This window comes from Oncorhynchus masou, chromosome 28 (assembly GCF_036934945.1).
Source record: "Oncorhynchus masou masou isolate Uvic2021 chromosome 28, UVic_Omas_1.1, whole genome shotgun sequence".
Classification (NCBI taxonomy): Eukaryota; Metazoa; Chordata; class Actinopteri; order Salmoniformes; family Salmonidae; genus Oncorhynchus; species Oncorhynchus masou.
This window is the reverse complement of record NC_088239.1, coordinates 19312672-19329740: the sequence shown is the minus strand read 5'-3', so window position 1 is coordinate 19329740 and position 17069 is coordinate 19312672. Positions and strand designations below refer to the sequence as shown.

Below are 17069 nucleotides of genomic sequence, written 5' to 3'. Positions count from 1 at the left end.
ATCATAAAATCCATGTACACAAACAACAAGTGTGCGGTTAAAATTGGCAAAAAACACACAAATTTCTTCACACGGGGTCGTGGGGTTAGACAGGGATGCAGCTTAAGCCCCACGCTCTTCAACATATATATCAACGAACTGGCGCGGGCACTAGAAAAGTCTGCAGCACCCGGCCTCACCCTACTAGAATCTGAAGTCAAATGTCTGCTGTTTGCTGATTATCTGGTGCTTCTGTCACCAACCAAGGAGGGCCTACAGCAGCACCTAGATCTTATGCACAGATTCTGTCAGACCTGGGCCCTGACAGTAAATCTCAGTAAGACCAAAATAATGGTGTTGCAAAAAAGGTCCAGTCACCAGGACCACAAATACAAATTCCATCTAGACACTGTTGCCCTAGAGCACACAAAAAACTATACATACCTTGGCCTAAACATCAGCGCCACAGGTAACTTCCACAAAGCTGTGAACGATCTGAGAGACAAGGCAAGAAGGGCATTCTATGCCATCAAAAGGAACATAAATCTCAACATACCAATTAGGATTTGGCTAAAAATACTTGAATCAGTCATAGAGCCCATTGCCCTTTATGGTTGTGAGGTCTGGGGTCCGCTCACCAACCAAGACTTCACAAAATGGGACACACCAAATTGAGACTCTGCACGCAGAATTCTGCAAAAATATCCTCCGTGTACAACGTAGAACACCAAATAATGCATGCAGAGCAGAATTAGGCCGATACCCACTAATTATCAAAATCCAGAAAAGAGCTGTTAAATTCTACAACCACCTAAAAGGAAGCAATTCCCAAACCTTCCACAACAAAGCCATCACCTACAGAGAGATGAACCTGGAGAAGAGTCCCCTAAGCAAGCTGGTCCTGGGGCTCTGTTCACAAACACACCCCACAGAGCCCCATGACAGCAGCACAATTAGACCCAACCAAATCATGAGAAAACAAAAAGATAATTACTTGACACATTGGAAAGAATTAACAAAAAAACAGAGCAAACTAGAATGCTATTTGGCCCTACACAGAAAGTACACAGCGGCAGAATACCTGACCATTGTGACTAACCCAAAATTAAGGAAAGCTTTGACTATGTACAGACTCAGCGAGCATAGCCTTGCTATTGAGAAAGGCCGCCGTAGGCAGACATGGCTCTCAAGAGAAGACAGGCTATGTGCTCACTGCCCACAAAATGAGGTGGAAACTGAGCTGCACTTCCTAACCTCCTGCCCAATGTATGACCATATTAGAGAGACATATTTCCCTCAGATTACACAGATCCACAAAGAATTCGAAAACAAATCCAATTTTGAAAAACTCCCATATATACTGGGTGAAATTCCACAGTGTGCCATCAGAGCAGCAAGATTTGTGACCTGTTGCCACGAGAAAAGGGCAACCAGTGAAGAACACGCACCATTGTAAATACAACCCATATCCATGCTTATTTATTTTATCCTGTGTCCTTAACCATTTGTACATTGTAAAAACACTGTATATATATATATATATAATATGACATTTGTCATGTCTTTATTGTTTTGAAACTTCTGTATGTGTGATGTCTACTGTTAATTTTTATTGTTTATTTCACTTTATATATTATCTACCTTACTTGCTTTGGCAATGTTAACACATGTTACCCATGCCAATAAAGCCCCTTGAATTGAAATTGAATTGAATTGATAGAGAGAATGAAGATCAGATCAGAGTGAAACTCAACTGAATGTTAGTTAAAGTTTGGGTAAAGTTTGTGGCCTTACGTGTACACCCTCTGTCCTGGTAGTTGAAGTAACCATGGTAACAGCGATCACATTTGTCCCCCGCCACCCCTGGGATGCATTGGCACCGCCCCTCCTCCTCACATGCTGTGGACACAGATCCTGATTGGCTACAGTTACAGTCTCTGCACCCCTGTCCACTGAGAAGACTGTGGAAGCCCACCTGGAAAACACACAGAAGAAAATACCAATTGTTACTAACTTCCATCAGCTAACCATCTGAATCTTCTTGATTTTCCCTCAAATATATCCAGACATACAGGTGTAGGATCTTCAGACTTGATTTTCCCTGACAAAAAATGTAGCAACCCCTACAAAAACGTCCATGATTTATATTCCACATAATAATTCACATTTCCTGTTGCTGCAGGATTATTTTCCTGCTGTAACAAACTGGCTCAAATTAAGATCCTACATCTGTAAAAATATGGCTATTACTCTATCTGTATCCTTGGTAGGGAGCATGTAGCAGGATGCCAAGAGACACTAGAAGTAATACTTCTCCATGTCCCATGACATCATCACTATCAGCAGAGGGTCTCACTATCACCAATCACCTCACAGTTACCATCTAACATGAACAGGCAGGAAGTATATCCCATCTCCTCTAATACTCCTGGCGGAGGGCTTCATCTGTCTCTATCAGTCCTCTCTGCCAAAGCTGTCAACTCTCAGTCCACATTGGACCCAACGGAGAACCAGGAACCAGACAGCCAGGCCAGGACATGGGTCAGAATTTACACCAGCCAGAGCATCTGATTCTGGGATTAGAGAGGCTGCCCCAACTTCCCTCCCCATCTCTCCATATCTACATCCCCAATTGGGTTAAACATGAATAAAACATACTGAAAGAGAGAGAAGCCCAAGACTGCTCGCTGTTCTCCCTAAATAAATATGATCTAAATTCACAAGCTTTCGGGTTTTATTTGAACAGTCCTTTTGAACAGTCCTTTTGGTTCCATTTGAACAGTCCTTTTGGTTCCATTTGAACAGTCCTTTTGGTTCCATTTAAACAGTCCTTTTGGTTCCATTAGAACAGTCCTTTTGGTTCCATTTGAACAGTCCAGTTTTGGTTCCATTTGAACAGTCCTTTTGGTTCCATTTGAACAGTCCTTTTGGTTCCATTTGAACAGTCCTTTTGGTTCCATTTGAACAGTCCTTTTGGTTCCATTTGAACAGTCCTTTTGGTTCCATTAGAACAGTCCTTTTGGTTCCATTTGAACAGTCCTTTTGGTTCCATTTGAACAGTCCTTTTGGTTCCATTTGAACAGTCCTTTTGGTTCCATTTGAACAGTCCTTTTGGTTCCATTTGAACAGTCCTTTTGGTTCCATTTGAACAGTCCTTTTGAACAGTCCTTTTGGTTCCATTTGAACAGTCCTTTTGGTTCCATTTGAACAGTCCTTTTGGTTCCATTTGAACAGTCCTTTTGGTTCCATTTGAACAGTCCTTTTGGTTCCATTTGAACAGTCCTTTTGGTTCCATTTGAACAGTCCTTTTGGTTCCATTAGAACAGTCCTTTTGGTTCCATTTGAACAGTCCTTTTGGTTCCATTTGAACAGTCCTTTTGGTTCCATTAGAACAGTCCTTTTGGTTCCATTTGAACAGTCCTTTTGGTTCCATTTGAACAGTCCTTTTGGTTCCATTAGAACAGTCCTTTTGGTTCCATTTGAACAGTCCTTTTGAACAGTCCTTTTGGTTCCATTTGAACAGTCCTTTTGGTTCCATTTGAACAGTCCTTTTGGTTCCATTTGAACAGTCCTTTTGGTTCCATTTGAATAGTCCTTTTGGTTCCATTTGAACAGTCCTTTTGGTTCCATTTGAACAGTCCTTTTGGTTCCATTTGAACAGTCCTTTTGGTTCCATTTGAACAGTCCTTTTGGTTCCATTTGAACAGTCCTTTTGGTTCCCTTTGAACAGTCCTTTTGGGTTCCATTTGAACAGTCCTTTTGGTTCCATTTGAACAGTCCTTTTGGTTCCATTTGAACAGTCCTTTTGGTTCCATTTGAACAGTCCTTTTGGTTCCATTTGAATAGTCCTTTTCGTTCCATTTGAACAGTCCTTTTGGTTCCATTTGAACAGTCCTTTTGGTTCCATTTGAACAGTCCTTTTGGTTCCATTTGAATAGTCATTTTGGTTCCATTTGAACAGTCCTTTTGGTTCCATTTGAATAGTCATTTTGGTTCCATTTGAACAGTCCTTTTGGTTCCATTTGAATTGTCCTTTTGGTTCCATTTGAACAGTCCTTTTGGTTCCATTTGAACAGTCCTTTTGGTTCCATTAGAACAGTCCATTAGAACAGTTTGGTTCCATTAGAACAGTCCTTTTGGTTCCATTTGAACAGTCCTTTTGGTTCCATTTGAACAGTCCTTTTGGTTCCATTAGAACAGTCCTTTTGAACAGTCCTTTTGGTTCCATTTGAACAGTCCTTTTGGTTCCATTTGAACAGTCCTTTTGGTTCCATTTGAACAGTCCTTTTGGTTCCATTTGAACAGTCCTTTTGGTTCCATTTGAACAGTCCTTTTGGTTCCATTTGAACAGTCCTTTTGGTTCCATTAGAACAGTCCTTTTGGTTCCATTAGAACAGTCCTTTTGGTTCCATTTGAACAGTCCTTTTGAACAGTCCTTTTGGTTCCATTTGAACAGTCCTTTTGGTTCCATTTGAACAGTCCTTGCCCAGCCAAAGACCCCTCCCCAACCAAACAAACCAACTCTGCTCTAAATAAGCAACAAAATATTATCCCTCTGTCTGTCTCTCTCTCCCCCTCCCTCCTTCCCATATTCCCTCGCTACCTCTCTCTTCCCTATCTCTCTTTGCCAGGGTGTGAGCAGACAGACAATCTGATCGTGCTAATGAATATATCCAAAACATTGGACTGCATTTTGACCAGCTGGTCTTTATTGGAAGGCGGGTGTGGGAAGCGGGACGCAGGGAGGAAAGAAGCAGGAGACCTTGGACACCCTCTGAGAACTAAGCGTTCCAATAGACTGGGCTGGAAACTTAGCATGCCTTTCCAAATTCAAAATACTAATTGCAAGGAGAGGTATGGGAATAGGGTGGAATTACACAGAAAATGGAGGGTGGAAGGAAGGGCCTGGACTTTTTCTTGGTGTGACCAGAGACCATAACGAGGGACAATTGTTTTTTTCTGGTAAGAAAAACTCTTGGCCCTATGGTATGTGAGTTTGAAGTTGTGAATATATTATGAAACAGATAAAGATATACAGTCTACATACCTGACACTGGTCACACTTTTCTCCCAATACGTTGGGTTTGCAGGTACACTGTCCAGTGAGCAGGTCACACATGGCCGAGTATGACCCATTTCCATGGCAACTGCAAGCTACACACAGGGGAGAATTAGGAGTAAAACAGTCGTTAACGTACATGTTTATAACACCAGGACACTTGCTCCAATTTAATGTTGAAAATAATATCGGTAAGTGGAGAGATATATCCTAAAATAATCAAACAATTCTCAAAGCACCATTTTGATTATAAAATACAGGTTTTTTTCATGTAGTATAGACATTACACAGACATGGAAACGATTTTAGAAAGGTTACTGCGAGGCTGACTTGCAGTATTACGATATTCCCCTAGATGTCACTCTATCCATTATAAAGAGCTCTTCTACAGTTGCCTTTCATTAGAAGGAAATACACACATTTGAAGTAAAATTGCACATCTATCACAATATATTTGACCATGTTTGATGGTGAAATGAACGCCATTCTAGGTCTTGACTGAATCCATTACCAGCATCACATATCTCACTATGAACATTAAATTCCTATTCTCATAACATCTACAGATTTTCAATGTTGTGGTATGCTGACATTGTCACAAAACCAGGTCTGGGAATGATGCATAATTACCATAATTCTTATAAGACTTCATAAACTGTTCATGAGCTGCCTTGAGAGGGCACGTCCCATACCATATCTTAACCAATAATTTATGTAAACACTAGATGACTAACTCTCCGTAAAAAAAATATTGTAAAAAAATATTTTGGAAGCTATAGAAATGTATTTATTGTCTACATTTGTTTTTGACACGTTTATTATATTACAGACACCTTAATGCATACTTTTAAATTAGATTATGTCAACTAAACATGAACATTTTCCTAAAGGTATATTATTTGAAACTACTATTACTGTCCCCACTACAATAAAAAATGTATGCAATTTTGTCCTTTGTCCCATTTAATTGAAATGCTGTAGAATTCCATTCAGTCCTATGGAGGACTGCTCCTTCTGGGGAGTACCAAAATGGACGATCAGTGGCTTCAAAGCCTATCGTTGGCAAATACATGGCATTAGCTATCCAGGGTTTATACACATCATTGTTCGTATCCAGTCAGGGATTGAGCCTAAATTTTGGCCTCCCAGTGCCTAAGGTAACATGGTTGGTTCTGTATTCACGAAGCGTCTCAGAATAGGATTGCTGATCTAGGATCAGTTCAGCATTTTAGATCATAATGAATGAGATTACATGGTCAGGGAGGACCCGATCCCAGATCAGCACACCTCTATTCAGAGACACTTTGTGAATACGGGCCCTGACCCATAACAGACCTTATTGTTAGGAACAGGTCAGACACGTGACGACGCAGAACTAGGTCAAAGTTGAGACTTGATCTGTGAATGGTTGGCCATGTCCTTCACTCAGCATTCCACTGACTGCCTACATGCTACTCAGAAACAAGCAAAAGTGTCTATTTCCTGTCTATTTTCACTGTGTAATCTGTGACCTGATTTGGTACATATTATAGATGTACTGCACGTCTAGGTGAAGGATGTTTCTTGTAGTAAATGTGTAACTGTGAGGGGATCTGTGGAAGAATCCTCTATAAGGACAAAAAACATTATCATCATCATCACAGCTCTCGTACCCTGGCAGTTCTTGGCAGTGATGGCGTCACCATAGTAGCCGTCCTCACACCTCTCACACTGGTCTCCGCTGGAGTGGCTGTGACACTTCAGACACACACCGCTGCTGGTGTCACAGTGGCCCGGGTCCCAGGGGTCCACGTTTCCGTTACACTCACACAGCACACACTCCTTGCCTGCCACAGTCGGGTCGCCATGGTAACCATTAGCACACCTGGAGAAGTCAAAGTTCGAAGATTAACACATAATATAATAAACTTAATCATACGATTCGTGAAATGGTTGAGACTAGAATTGGTGTATACTGTAAATGAGTTTCACTTATGATACATATTTTTGCAAACTGTTAAGTGTAATTACTAATATGTACTTAGCAACAAGTGAAACATGTCTGATTATATAGTATAGGTCTAAGAAGTGAAGACAGGGTCAAACAGACAAGATTAGGTTTAAGAACATTTGGTCTACAGACCTCTCACACTTAGTCCCAGTGTAGCCCTGCTGGCACTGGTCACATGTCACCTGTCCAGGGCCCTCCAGGAGACAGGTGGGGCTGAAACTGAAGAAGAGACCAGCAGGGTGAATAGACAGGAGTGTTAGGGGGAGTCTACATGACGTATCACTAAGAGCTACAGATTTTTTGATGATGATTCTATAGTGTTTCTATAGGGCTTTTCTTCAACTTGAAGCATTTCATATTGTATGGGGGCAGATCTCACCTCTTATCTCCACTACTAAAATTGTTCCACAACTACGTTTGTGCTTCGTATCTATTCACACAATAAAGTATCTGGGGCAGTTGAAACATTCTGTTGTTGACATAAGAACCTAGGCTGAGTGCACATTACATTAGGAAGACCTGCTCTTTCCAGGCCATGAACTGACCAAGTGAATCCAGGTGGAAGCTTTGATCCCTTATTGATGTCACCTGTTAAATACACTTTGAGACAATTGAGACATGGATTGTGTATTTGTGCCATTTGTCAAGAACTGCAACACTTCTGGGTTTTTCATGTTCAACATTTTGTATAAAATACTTTTAATATCAAGGTGTGTTTAAAGGCGAAGTCAGGTGCAGGAGAGCAGAGTATGATAAATGAAGCGCACTTTATTATAGTTCCAAACATGGAGCACAACAAAACAAATGCGCTCAAAAACACAGAACAATAACGGAAAGAGCTAAAGAACATCGCTTGACATGAAAACAATTACACACAGAACATGATGGGAAACAGATTAATTGGGGAAATGAGAACCAGGTGTGTATGAAAACAAGACAAGACAAATGGAAAGATGAAAAATGGAGCGGCGATGGCTAGAAAGCCGGTGACGCCGAACGCCGCCCGAACAAGGAGAGGAGCCGACTTTGGTGGAAGTCGTGGCATTTAAACTGGAAGAACTTGTCCCGATTGGTATTTTTAAATCACTGATGAATGATCTTGATACTGATTCACTGACTTGTCAATGTTTTTAATTAGCTGTTTTTGATTTTGTTATACTCTTGTGAATTCTATGGTTGGTTTTTACTAGATTACTTGTAGTTTTTCATGTTGTTTGTCTGTAATTTTTGTAATGACTTGGTGCTGCCTATCTTGGCCAGGACGCTTTTGATAAATATATTTTAAATCTCAATGAACCCTTCCTGGTTAAATAAAGGTGAAATAAAATGAAAAATAAAGAATGGTCCACCACCCAAAGGACATCCAGCCAACTTGACACAACTGTGGGAATCATTGGAGGTAACATGGGTCAGCATCCCTATGGAACGCTTTCCACACCTTGTAGAGTCTAACAAATTGACTCTGTTCTGAGAGCAAAATGGGGTGCAAGTCAATATTAGAAAGATGTTCCTAATGTTTTGTGCACTCAGTGTGTAACGGCCAAACTCTCCACCACCCAGCGCCCACGCACATGTGACCTATCTATCGCCATGGAGAGGGTTTCTAGAATCTGAATGAATGGTACATTGGCACAGAGTTGGCACAGTCACTCACTTGTTCGTCGCCACTATCAGTGGGCAGGCACATCTCTGGCAGTCCTCTGGGGTGCCCTCTGAGGTGTCGCCATAGTAACCGGGAAGGCATTGGTTACAGTGGGGCCCAGTGGTATTGTGAGTACAGTCCTGGGGAATGATTTAAGGCAACAGTGTCCCAATTAAACTTCTTCCTGCTCTGACACACATGCCCCTACACTGCCATACACTCCATAGCAACCACAATCTCTTGGGATAAAACCTCCACTGCCATGTTAAAGGGATAGTTCGTTTTTAAAAAACTTTTTTTCCAACTTAAAAAAACTGTTTGGATGACCACCCTAGGTAAGTAAGATACAACTTTGAAATGTGAACTATCCCTTTAAGTGCACCAAACTGCTAAACCTAACCGAATCAAAGTGAATCATCTTCACTTATTCAATTGAACATAGTAGCTACTAGGTTTAGCATGCCTTTTGATTTACATTGTATATTGACAGAATGAATGCCTGGCAGTAGCCATTGGATAATCATTGCTTTGTCACACGCCATTTAAACACCTAACACAGCATTACTCAGGATTAACTTGTCATCCAATAGGGGGAGGAATTCATTTGAAACCCAAACCCGAATTCATTTGAGCCCAAACTGCGCACACTGTTCACTATAAAGCCGTGCACTGTATAGGGAATAGGATGGTCGGCTCGAGCCAAAAGTCGTACGCTATATAGGAAGTAAGGAAGCCATTTTAGACCCAGCCAGAACAGTGACCCATTATATGGCTGTCAACAAACACAGCTCAATCCAGGAAGCTTCATACTGAGGGTTTGTTCATTGGTTTAGCCTCTAGCTGTGAAGTGAAGCTCTAACTAGTTTAGAGGTTAGCTAGTGCAGATGTTAGGGTCAGATAAACGGCTGGAAGTGACCATGTCCTTATTTTACAAAGATGGTGGTGGAAGTAGATGCAATCACGCTTAGATCCCACAAACAAGCCATAGATGTATGGTATACCTATCACAGGAGGTTGGTGTTACCTTAATTGGGGAGAACGTGCTCATCTTAATGGTTGGAGCGGACAAGGTGGAATGGTATCAAACACATCAAACACATGGTTTCCATTTGCTCCGTTCCAGCCATTATTATGAGCCGTCCTCCCCTCAGCAGCCTCCACTGATATCTATGGGTCATATTCCTACGTCTCTGGCCCCTGTCTAAACATGACGTTGGACAGAAAGGTGACTCGCCGGACAGACTCCATTGACAGCTGTATGGAATACATTTATGGTATATCTACTTCTCATATGTCTACGTCTCTGGCCCCTGTCTAAACATGACGTTGGACAGAAAGGTGACTCGCCGGACAAACTCCATTGACAGCTGTATGGAATACATTTATGGTATATCTACTTCTCATATGTCTACGTCTCTGGCTCACTGCTGTCTAAACATGACGTTGGACAGAAAGGTGACGCGCCGGACAGACTCCATTGACAGCTGTATTGAATACATTTATGGTATATCTACTTCTCGTATGTCTACGTCTCTGGCTCCCTGCTGTCTAAACATGATGTTGGACAGAAAGGTGACTCGCCGGACAGACTCCATTGACAGCTGTATGGAATACATTTATGGTATATCTACTTCTCATATGTCTACGTCTCTGGCCCCTGTCTAAACATGATGTTGGACAGAAAGGTGACTCGCCGGACAGACTCCATTGGCAGCTGTATTGAATACATTTATGGTATATCTACTTCTCATATGTCTACGTCTCTGGCTCCCTGCTGTCTAAACATGATGTGGGACAGACCGGTGAGACTCACCAGACAGACTCCGTTGATGTCACATTCTGTAGCGTGGTCGTTACACTCACACTGGAGACAGTTACCTCCGAACAGGATCCCACCGACGCGATAGAATCCAGATAAACAGAACTACAAACACAGAGAGAAACATCATCATTTTGCGGTCACTTTTACCCAAAGTCACATAAAATAAGAACGGGTATTCAGACTATGTGGCACAACTTTCCACGACATAGACTGACCAGGTGAATCCAGGTGAAAGCTATGATCCCTTATTGATGTCACTTATTAAATCCACTTCAATCAGGGGAGGAGACAGGTTAAAGAAGGATTTAAGGCCTGAGACAATTGAGACATGGATTGGGAATGTGTGCCATTCAGAGGGTGAATGGGCAAGACAAAAATATATTTAGTGCGTTTGAAAGGGGTATGGTAATAGGTGCCAGGCACACCGATTTGTATTAAGAATGGTCCACCACCCAAAGGACATCCAGCCAATTTTACTGTGGGAAGCATTGGCGTCAACATGGGCCAGCATCCCTGTGGAACACATTGGACACCTTGTAAAATCCATGTGGCTGTTCTGAAGGCAAAATGGGGGAGTGAAACTCAATATTAGGAAGATGTTCCCGGCCACCGTCACGTGACCTGGGTGTTTACCTCACAGGATGTGCCCAAGTAGCCCCAGGGGCACTCACACTGCTCCACATCCCGGGCCTGGACTGGGTTAGCAGCCCTGATGTCTGCCATGTCCAGAGATACGGTGCTCAACCTGAGTGCCCCCTCTGCGCTGGCATTGAGGTGGCCTCTGATCCTCAGTCCGGCCAAGTCCGCCAATACGGTCATCAGCTCGTCCCTGTCGACCCTCTGGCCTGTGTGTAGGTCTACGAAGCCCTGCGGTAGCAGCTCCACAGAAACAAGCTGCTCCCGCAGGGGCGTCAGGAAGAGCTGCTTGGGGGGCGTCTGACGCAGGGTTCTCCCGTTCCCCTGGGGACGCATCCAGACAAGGCATTTAGCAACAACTGTTGATTTATATTAACGGGGGTTGGTATGCTCAATCCTTAGGAATGGTTCTAGATTTCGGGGTGATTCGGGTGATTCCATAATGGTAATCAAATCTATAATGGTCTAGAAGTTTCTAGAAGTTTCTTTTACTGTAAACTAGGTTCACAAAATTGCAATATTCCACAGCTAATATCATAGCCAGGTTGAATACATAACCAGTTAGCACAATATTAACTTACCTCAATAATCAAATCAAACTGTGATGGCAGAGAATTGTCCACATTGTCCACAGAAACATCATAGGCCACAGTGTAGTTTAAAAGCCCTCCATATGATGTCAGCTTCACAAAGCAATGGGAAAAAACAAAAAGGGGAAAATTGTAAAAATAAAGTGTTAGACTCAAGAAAACATTAACTACAGCAAATATGCAATAGTCGAAATTCATTACACTAAATATTGAAGTAAAATCAGGCCCACGGGGATAATTGCTGCCTCGATCTTTCTCTCCCTCCCTCCAGATATTAAGGCCATTCCAGAAATAATGACTAATTCTAATTAATTAATTCTAATCACTGGAGGGACTAATGGGTACAGTAGAACACACACCACAGGGTTCTAATGAATGGAACCTCATTAATTTGGCAATTAATAAAGTGCCCGGCCCTACTTGACTATAATTACAGGGCACCCTGTATTAACACACAGTGGGAGGAAAGAAGAGGGACTACAAATGACGAGTGGAAAAAGAGAGAGACAGGGGGAGTAAGAGAAGAGAGAGAGGAGAGTGAAAAAGAGAGGTAGGGGGAGTAAGAGAAGAGAGAGAGGAGAGTGAAAAGGAGAGGTAGGGGGAGTAAGAGAAGAGAGAGAGGAGAGTGAAAAAGAGAGGTAGGGGGAGTAAGAGAAGGGAGAGAGGAGAGTGAAAAAGTGAGGTAGGGGGAGTAAGAGAAGAGAGAGAGGAGAGTGAAAAAGAGAGGTAGGGGGAGTAAGAGAAGAGAGAGAGGAGAGTGAAAAAGAGAGGTAGGGGGAGTAAGAGAACAGATAGAGGAGAGTGAAAAAGAGAGAAATACAGTAGCAAGAGAGACAGAGAGAGATAAATCTATACGGAGAACAGAGGCCTATTTCTCCCTCCTGTGGGGATTGTGAAATCAATTTGTCCCAAGCTAATACATGCAGGTCATTAGCTCGCTGAACATCTCATTGTGACGGACAACTTTGAGTTCAGAAGGAATACAGGAACTCCATAGGTGAGAGTTTAGCGTTGGTAGCATAGGTGCAATATACTGTATGTCAGCAAAACGCTTACCCTGGTCCCCAGGAAGCAAAACGCTTACCCTGTTCCCCAGGAAGCAAAACGCTTACCCTGGTCCCCAGGAAGCAAAACGCTTACCCTGTTCCCCAGGAAGCAAAATGCTTACCCTGTTCCCCAGGAAGGAAAAACTTACCCTGTTCCCCAGGAAGCAAAACGCTTACCCTGTTGTACCCTGTTCCCCAGGAAGCAAAACGCTTACCCTGTTCCCCAAAAGCTTACCCTGTTCCCCAAGCAAAACGCTTACCCTGTTCCCCAGGGAGCAAAACGCTTACCCTGTTCCCCAGGAAGCAAAACGCTTACCCTGTTCCCCAGGAAGCAAAACGCTTACCCTGTTCCCCAGGGAGCAAAAGCAAAAGGCTTACCCTGTTCCCCAGGAAGCAAAACGCTTACCCTGTTCCCCAGGAAGCAAAAACTTACCCTGTTCCCCAGGAAGCAAAAACCCTGTTCCCCAGGAAGCTTACCCTGTTCCCCAGGAAGCAAAACGCTTACCCTGTTCCCCAGGAAGCAAAACGCTTACCCTGTTCCCCAGGAAGCAAAACGCTTACCCTGTTCCCCAGGAAGCAAAACGCTTACCCTGTTCCCCAGGAAGCAAAACGCTTACCCTGTTCCCCAGGAAGCAAAACGCTTACCCTGTTCCCCAGGAAGCAAAACGCTTACCCTGTTCCCCAGGAAGCAAAATGCTTACCCTGTTCCCCAGGAAGCAAAACGCTTACCCTGTTCCCCAGGCAAAATGCTTACCCTATTCCCCAGGAAGCAAAACGCTTACCCTGTTCCCCAAAACTTACCCTGTTCCCCAGGAAGCAAAACGCTTACCCTGTTCCCCAGGAAGCAAAACGCTTACCCTGTTCCCCAGGGAGCAAAACGCTTACCCTGTTCCCCAGGAAGGAAAAACTTACCCTGTTCCCCAGGAAGCAAAACGCTTACCCTGTTCCCCAGGAAGCAAAACGCTTACCCTGTTCCCCAGGAAGCAAAACGCTTACCCTGTTCCCCAGGAAGCAAAACGCTTACCCTGTTCCCCAGGAAGCAAAACGCTTACCCTGTTCCCCAGGAAGCAAAACGCTTACCCTCCCTGTTCCCCAGGAAGCAAAACGCTTACCCTGTTCCCCAGGAAGCAAAACGCTTACCCTGTTCCCCAAGAAGCAAAACGCTTACCCTATTCCCCAGGAAGCAAAATGCTTACCCTGTTCCCCAAGAAGCAAAACGCTTACCCTATTCCCCAGGAAGCAAAATGCTTACCCTATTCCCCAGGAAGCAAAACGCTTACCCTGTTCCCCAGGAAGGAAAAACTTACCCTGTTCCCCAGGAAGCAAAACGCTTACCCTGTTCCCCAGGAAGCAAAACGCTTACCCTGTTCCCCAGGAAGCAAAACGCTTACCCTGTTCCCCAGGAAGCAAAACGCTTACCCTGTTCCCCAAGAAGCAAAACGCTTACCCTATTCCCCAGGAAGCAAAATGCTTACCCTGTTCCCCAAGAAGCAAAACGCTTACACTGTTCCCCAGGAAGGAAAAACTTACCCTGTTCCCCAGGAAGCAAAATGCTTACCCTGTTCCCCAGGAAGCAAAACGCATACCCTATTCCCCAGGAAGCAAAATGCTTACCCTGTTCCCCAGGAAGCAAAATGCCTACCCTGTTCCCCAAGAAGCAAAACGCTTACCCTGTTTCCCAGGGAGCAAAACGCTTACCCTGTTCCCCAGGAAGCAAAATGCTTACCCTGTTCCCCAGGAAGCAAAATGCTTACCCTGTTCCCCAAGAAGCAAAACGCTTACACTGTTCCCCAGGAAGCAAAACGCTTACCCTGTTCCCCAGGAAGCAAAATGCTTACCCTGTTCCCCAAGAAGCAAAACGCTTACCCTGTTTCCCAGGGAGCAAAACGCTTACCCTGTTCCCCAGGAAGCAAAACGCTTACCCTGTTCCCCAGGAAGCAAAACGCTTACCCTGTTCCCCAGGAAGCAAAACGCTTACCCTGTTCCCCAGGAAGCAAAACGCTTACCCTGTTCCCCAGGAAGCAAAACGCTTACCCTGTTCCCCAGGAAGCAAAACGCTTACCCTGTTCCCCAGGAAGCAAAACACTTACCCTGTTCCCCAGGAAGCAAAATGCTTACCCTGTTCCCCAGGAAGCAAAACGCTTACCCTGTTCCCCAGGAAGCAAAACACTTACCCTGTTCCCCAGGAAGCAAAACGCTTACCCTGTTCCCCAGGAAGCAAAACACTTACCCTGTTCCCCAGGAAGCAAAACGCTTACCCTGTTCCCCAGGAAGCAAAACACTTACCCTGTTCCCCAGGAAGCAAAACACTTACCCTGTTCCCCAGGAAGCAAAACACTTACCCTGTTCCCCAGGAAGCAAAACGCTTACCCTGTTCCCCAGGAAGCAAAACACTTACCCTGTTCCCCAGGAAGCAAAACGCTTACCCTGTTCCCCAGGAAGCAAAACACTTACCCTGTTCCCCAGGAAGCAAAACGCTTACACTGTTCCCCAGGAAGCAAAACACTTACCCTGTTCCCCAGGAAGCAAAACGCTTACCCTGTTCCCCAGGAAGCAAAACACTTACCCTGTTCCCCAGGAAGCAAAACGCTTACCCTGTTCCCCAGGAAGCAAAACGCTTACCCTGTTCCCCAGGAAGCAAAATGCTTACCCTGTTCCCCAGGAAGCCCTCCGGAGCGGCCCAGGTAGACACAAAACGGTATGACTGGATCATGGCGATGCTGGGGACAATGAGGTTGTTGTCGTCATCAGTGAGGGGTGCCGTGTAGATGGAGACGCTTTGGGTAGGAAGGAGCCATCCATTGGAGTCAACAGTCTATGGACCAGGAGGAATTAGTCATGAGAACATCACAGGCTGATCCAATTTAACGGTTATGTGTTATTGAGTTCCACAGTATCAAAGAGTTTAACGGCTCCCAACAAAACGATGTGGAACCATTGGAGTTGGTTGCTGCATATTGTGGATATTCTTGTCCAAAGGAACAACTAAGTAATTACATGGATGTGTGGATGAGAGTGTATTTGGATGTGGGAGTTGCGGTGTGTTACCTGAAACAAAGACCAGGGTGAACTCTCACACACGTCAGACACACCGAAGCAGAAACACTCTGTGCATCCCTCAGGGTTACGGTCCTCCAGGTTGTAGAAACCCTGCTTGCACAGGTCACAGTTGGCCCCCATCACGTTCTCCTAAGTCACACACACACACAGTGGAGAAGATCAGTTTAAGGGGATTCATTTGGTAGGAACATTCAGGGACAATGAGCACAAGACTGTCTTAGCCTGTTGAGCTAAAAACCTAGGCATTAGCTCGGGGAGCTAATGCAAGTCTTCAGGTCTTCAGGCAAGGTTACTCATAATGCAAGTGTTACCCTATATTACCCCAGTGTTACCTTGCAGATGCACTCTGTGCAGGGGTCGATGTTGAGGCTGCCTTCCAGACTGCACTCACAGCGCGAACACAGGGGGAAGTCCCTGTAGCCAAAGGCACAGCGTTCACAGCGCTCACCCACAAAGCCCTCTTTACACAGACACTGCCCTGGGTTCAGACCTGCACAGCACAGTCAATACAGCACAGTTAGCATTGACAAATTAGCACAGTCAATACGGCACATTTAGCATAGTCTAGTTAGCACCGTCAATACAGCCCAGTTAGCATAGTCCAGTTAGCACAGTCAATACAGCACAGTTGGCATAGTCTAGTTAGCACAGTCAATACAGCACAGTTAGTATAGTCCAGTTAGCACAGTCAATACAACACAGTTAGCATAGTCCAGTTGGCACAGTCAATACAACACAGTTAGCATAGTCTAGTTAGCACAGTCAATACAACACAGTTAACATTGTCCAGTTAGCACAGTCAATACAGCACAGTTAGCATAGTCCAGTTAGCATAGTCAATACAGCACAGTTAGCATAGTCCAGTTAGCACAGTCAATACAACACAGTTAGCATAGTCCAGTTAGCACAGTCAATACAGCACAGTTGGCATAGTCTAGTTAGCACAGTCAATACAACACAGTTAACATAGTCCAGTTAGCACAGTCAATACAACACAGTTAGCATAGTCCAGTTAGCACAGTCAATACAACACAGTTAGCACAGTCACAGTACAATAATATTAGTACAGTTCCGTGTTTGTACCTTTCTCCAGCTTGGCGTGGTTGTCATCTCTGATGCAGGCAGGAGTCAAAGACCCCCTCATGTCACAGCCACACTCCACACATGGGTTCTCACTGTAGGGCGACACCTACACACACAGGGCGGCAGGGTAGCCTAGTGGTTAGAGCGTTGGACTAGTAACCA

The 17069-nt window shown here is 44.2% G+C and overlaps 1 protein-coding gene across 1 annotated transcript in view; it reads right to left on the bottom strand.

Moving 5' to 3' along the window:
* The window catches only part of lama1 (laminin, alpha 1), a 74720-nt gene that overhangs the window by 33890 nt on the left and 23761 nt on the right, over nt 1-17069 (bottom strand). Inside the window, exons 9-20 of the mRNA XM_064941485.1 lie at nt 16908-17013; nt 16157-16314; nt 15813-15953; nt 15415-15579; nt 11710-11811; nt 11126-11452; nt 10484-10594; nt 8683-8810; nt 7161-7247; nt 6691-6902; nt 5027-5133; nt 1774-1954 (exon numbers count right to left, since the gene is read on the bottom strand). Of these exons, the coding sequence (XP_064797557.1) occupies nt 1774-1954; nt 5027-5133; nt 6691-6902; nt 7161-7247; nt 8683-8810; nt 10484-10594; nt 11126-11452; nt 11710-11811; nt 15415-15579; nt 15813-15953; nt 16157-16314; nt 16908-17013 (1825 nt within the window). The remainder of the gene's footprint in view (nt 1-1773; nt 1955-5026; nt 5134-6690; nt 6903-7160; nt 7248-8682; nt 8811-10483; nt 10595-11125; nt 11453-11709; nt 11812-15414; nt 15580-15812; nt 15954-16156; nt 16315-16907; nt 17014-17069) is intronic.